Source organism: Pelophylax lessonae, assembly GCF_965119305.1.
Source record: "Pelophylax lessonae genome assembly, chromosome: 3".
NCBI lineage: Eukaryota > Metazoa > Chordata > Amphibia > Anura > Ranidae > Pelophylax > Pelophylax lessonae.
Genome location: NC_138770.1, coordinates 673,931,259 through 673,935,747, shown reverse-complemented (window position 1 = coordinate 673,935,747; position 4,489 = coordinate 673,931,259). Strand labels below are relative to the sequence as shown.

The following is a 4,489-nucleotide window of genomic DNA, read 5'->3' as shown; positions in this document are numbered from 1 at the left end:
GCACTTTAATAAAGTCATTATGATAGGTCCTAGGCTTAAGGATAAATAGGAGCTCACAATCCATACGAAAAAAAAGAAAAGAGGAACGGGAACCATCAAACCTGTCTGGTAGAAGGACAAGAGGTTCTGGGGGTTGAGCAGCAGTAGGCTGTGTCAGTCTGGCCACCTGCTGCATCAGAGCCTGATTGTCTTCTTTTAATTCAGTAAGTGCGTGTATTAACGCAGTTACTTGTTGTGTTAACTGTGTCACCTGAGTGGTCATTTCTGCTGAATCCATTTTATCTGGTTCGTTCAATCTATAACGCTCCTGCGTTTTATGTATGATGTGGATTTACAGCTGCAGAAATATTCCACTTCAGTAGTCATGTAGAGAAACGCTGAGACACCAATCCCAACTCCCAGGACTCATCATGTGTGGATAAACTCAATTCAGCATACAAATATACACACTCAATAAGAAGTTCCTGGAGTGATCTATGTATATAGTAGTATAGAGGTGATAGGCTGAAGAGACAGGTTGAGTAGAGACGATAGGTGACAGACACTTGAGAGGAATGTTCTTGAGAATGAGATAGTAACAGGTGGGATGCAGATAGGTTAGCAATCATGTATGGTAGTAGATGATAGGATAGCAGATGACATACAGGAGAGACTAACCCAGTGCAAGAGCAGATGATAGTAGGCTCAAGAGCTAGCAATCTAGATAGTGCAGATGTAGTAACAGTCCTTAGTATGCAGAGCTAGACAGTGTAAGCTTTAGTATGAAGGTTATTGAGGTTTCCCCTGTGGGGTACTTATCACTAGTAGCAATGTAGCAGAGGAGAGGTTCGACAAGAGCGGATGATCCGGTAGCGGGATACAGGGATCAGCGCAGCGTGGTTCCGACAGCGAGGTATGCTTGCAAGCATGAGAGCTTCAAGACAGGTTAGCATCAAGGCACATCTAGGCACACAGCAGGTTGAACGAACACATGTGAGTGAAAGCTAGTGATTTAAATAGCTGTTCAGTCCGGCGCTCAGTGATGACATCAGCACTCTTAAAGGGAAACACACCTATATGTGCTTCATCTATCTAGGTAGATGGAACGCACCCGGAAATGATGTGATAGGAGGCACTGAGAGTGCCAGAACCTTACACTAACAAACCTCTGAGGGCTTCACAGAACAGCTGTATTTATAATGAGATTAAATTACACACAGGTGGACTCTTTTTACTAATGAGGCGACTTCTGATGGCAATTTGTTCCACTAGGTTTTAGTTAGGGGTATTAGGGGTTAGTTAGGGGTAGAGGGGGCTGAATACAAATGGACGCCACATTTTCACATATTTATTTGTAAAACATTTTTAAAACCATTTCTCATTTCCTTTCCACTTCACAATTATGTGCTACTTTATGTTGGGCTATCACATAAAATCCCAATAAAATACATTTACGTTTTTGGTTGTAACATGACAAAATATAGAACATTTCAAGCGGTATGAATACTTTTTCAAGGCGCTGTATGTATTCTGTACCGACAGACTCGACTTTGGCTTCAACAACGCCCCACCTGCCAGCGTTATGCGTCTGATTTAGTTATTTTTCTTTCTTTCTTTATTTATGTATTTATATTTCGCTATTATTCAAAGCCAGAAGAAAATCTTGCTAGAAAATTATAGGTGAAGTGAGGAAAACGAACACAAAAGAAGCTGAACAAAAAAAAAAAAGAAATAAAATCAACACTACTAAGAAGACAAAGTAAAAAAGAACAAAGTCAATAATTCTCTAACAAGCACATTCTCTCCTTGTTTTCTGGCCTGCTTGAACTGGTGCCACCACCAAAATAACACAATTGTTTTTGCTGTTCAGCTTTTCTTATAAATACCCAGCACTATAATCTTAATACGCCGCTCGCCCTCCGCGGAAAACTCCCACCCGCTGCATTGCCCTGTTCGCGCCGCCAGGAATTCTGCTCTCTCAACATCAACATATTAGCTGCATCAATTAAAAAAGAAAAGTTTTGCAAGCAGTTGTCAACTTTTTTTTTACTTTCTGCTGATAATTAACATTTACTTTGCTAGCAAGCGTTTGCAACAATGTTATTTTGAGGATCTTGCTGGCTTTCTTAATTGGTGATTATATTTTCCATGCTGTGCAGCAATTTTTATGGCTTTAATTGTTTAAACAACTAATATTGCCAGCCTTTCATCTCTCGCTTGTTTCAAAGCTTTGAGGGAGCCGCGGCCTTCGGTGGCAGCTTCGTTACTTTCTGTAGTTACAAACGAGGACTTTATTTAATCTGTTTTCACTGAGCAGATTAGAGGCGAGAGCCCCCCCGTTAGAGGTGAGTAGATAATTGGAGATCCCCTCTGCCAGCAGTTAACTCGAACCCCCCACTGCAATCCGGTACGCACAGCTCAAACCTGCCTATCTAATCTTTTAAAATCCTTAAAGGTTTAGAAAACAAAATCTTGAAACTCTTAGTGAGTGAAATGGAAGCTTTTAGCTCTTGAAGCAGATCAATTCGGCAGTCCGGGGCATTTCCACTGCCATAGGTCTCCAGCACAATGCCCTCCATTGGTGGCTGAAGGAAAGCCTTTACAGTGGCAGCAGTATTTCCAGGGAATATTCGTAGCAGGCCCACATTTCTGTTCATGTCTGTGTGCACCAGGAACTTCTTGGTGGTGTTGGCTCGCCAAACAGTCTCCCAATTAATTGTAATATCAACTTCAGCATTTGCAAGTGGAGGCAAGTTGGGAGAAGAGAAGGTATTGAAACTTCCAGCATCCACCTTCGTCACCCGGTTTCCCCTGTACAGCTTGTGATGAAAATACAGACACACCTCTGGAATAACAAACTGGCCAGCAATGAGCAGAGCCCCCAACAGGTTGTCACGACCATCATTCCGCATCTCATATATGGGAACCTGAGAGCCGGTCACCACAATAGTTTTACCCAAATTTTCGCACATAAAGGACAGTGCAGATGCCGTGTAGGCCATGGTGTCTGTACTGTGAAGGATGACAAAACCATCATAGTGTTCATAATATTTCTGAATGTCCTTGGCAATCTTGGCCCAGTCATCAGTCGTCATATTACAGGAATCCAGAAGAGGGGAATATTCTAGGATAGTGTACACGGTCCTTTTGTTTTGCTTAGACAGAGGGAGAACCAAAGTGATTTCCGGGAACTCATGGAAGTCATAGAGCTTGGTCTGCTGGGCATATTGCTCACCATGAAGAATTGGAAGTTTCCTTAAGGCTTTAACAAAGGAATTTGCCTGAGGAGCCAAGACTTCATTCTGGTACATCATGCCGATGGTCCCCCCGGTGTTCACCACCAGCACTCTCGCCTCGCTGGCCAGGCAGTTCAGACTCTCCAGGGATCCGGACAGGCTCTGGCTCTTGGACAGCTTCCTCTTGCGTGCGCTCTGTGCCACCCGCGTGGTGACAGTGCCGGAGGTCTGCGGCGGACAGCCAGCCATGGCTTCTTGTTCCAGCAGGTCCAGGTGGGTGTGGGAGAGGGCCTTGGAGAGCCGGGACACCGAGGTAGCTCGGGAGATAATGCCATTCCTGTCCTCCTCCTCCATTATCATTGCCTGCGGTCACCACAAGTTGAAATGGAAGCTTATTGGCTCTATGTTAATATAAAAAAATGGTGCCTCCTTGTAGGACCCTGTGCTCAGTCTGGGGACAGGGTTAGCCTTTTCATAGCTCCCCTCTAGAGGTTCTCTTTTCCTGTCCAGTTGGGAGAAAAGGAGTACAAAGGGTAGATCTAGGTAGTGTGTGAAGCAGAAAAGAAGACAATAATGAGTCCAAAGATACTGCATGGACCTCTCTTCCTATATAGTTGGGAGATAAGAAGTAGAATGGGTGAAACTAAGTAGTATGTGCAGCAGGGAAGAAGACAATAGTGAGTCCAAAACTACTGTATGAGCATTGGTCCCAGTGTAATAGTAGAAAGGTTTCATGCTAATCTCAATAAAAAAAGGGATCAATCTGTCAATATAAAATTCCACGTGAGAAATAATGTCCAAATCAATCCGACAGAAGTGCAGGGAGAGAAGGATCCACCACCAAGTAGAATCACTAAACACTCTTACCAGAAGCTTAGACCCAAAAGGGTCATGCAACACCCAAAGTACAAGTGTGTAGACGGCAGGTGTAGTCCACTCCCCTCTCTCAACCTCCTATTGCTGTGGTCTGGAATCAGATTTGATAGCCTTGCCGCTCTCAGAAGACATAAACAAGATTGCCCCTCATAGTGTAGCAATTCTCAATATGTTTATTAAAGTAAAAAGAAAGCAGCTTACATTGTAGTATCCAAATGACAGCGTTCAGTTATATCATATAGACGATCGTTGGTTTCCCCACCAACAAGATGGCCGCCGCGTCCCTCGTCTGCACATGCGTCAGCCGTCAGCCAATTCCGACGCGTTTCGTCATACAATGACGTCGTAAGTGGAATGCTTGACACTAGAAATGTAGAGCACCTGTTTTGGGCTGCCCC

General features: G+C 43.9%; 1 protein-coding gene across 1 annotated transcript; it reads right to left on the bottom strand.

The window, feature by feature from the left end:
- Window positions 1-2,411: 2,411 nt before the first annotated feature.
- Window positions 2,412-3,589, bottom strand: LOC309550666 (60 kDa lysophospholipase-like; the record flags this gene model as incomplete). Its single annotated transcript, XM_082251000.1, has 1 exon — window positions 2,412-3,589. Exon 1 carries the CDS (start codon window positions 3,573-3,575, stop codon window positions 2,412-2,414), a length of 1,164 nt encoding a protein of 387 aa, XP_082107126.1. The 5' UTR covers window positions 3,576-3,589.
- Window positions 3,590-4,489: the final 900 nt, after the last annotated feature.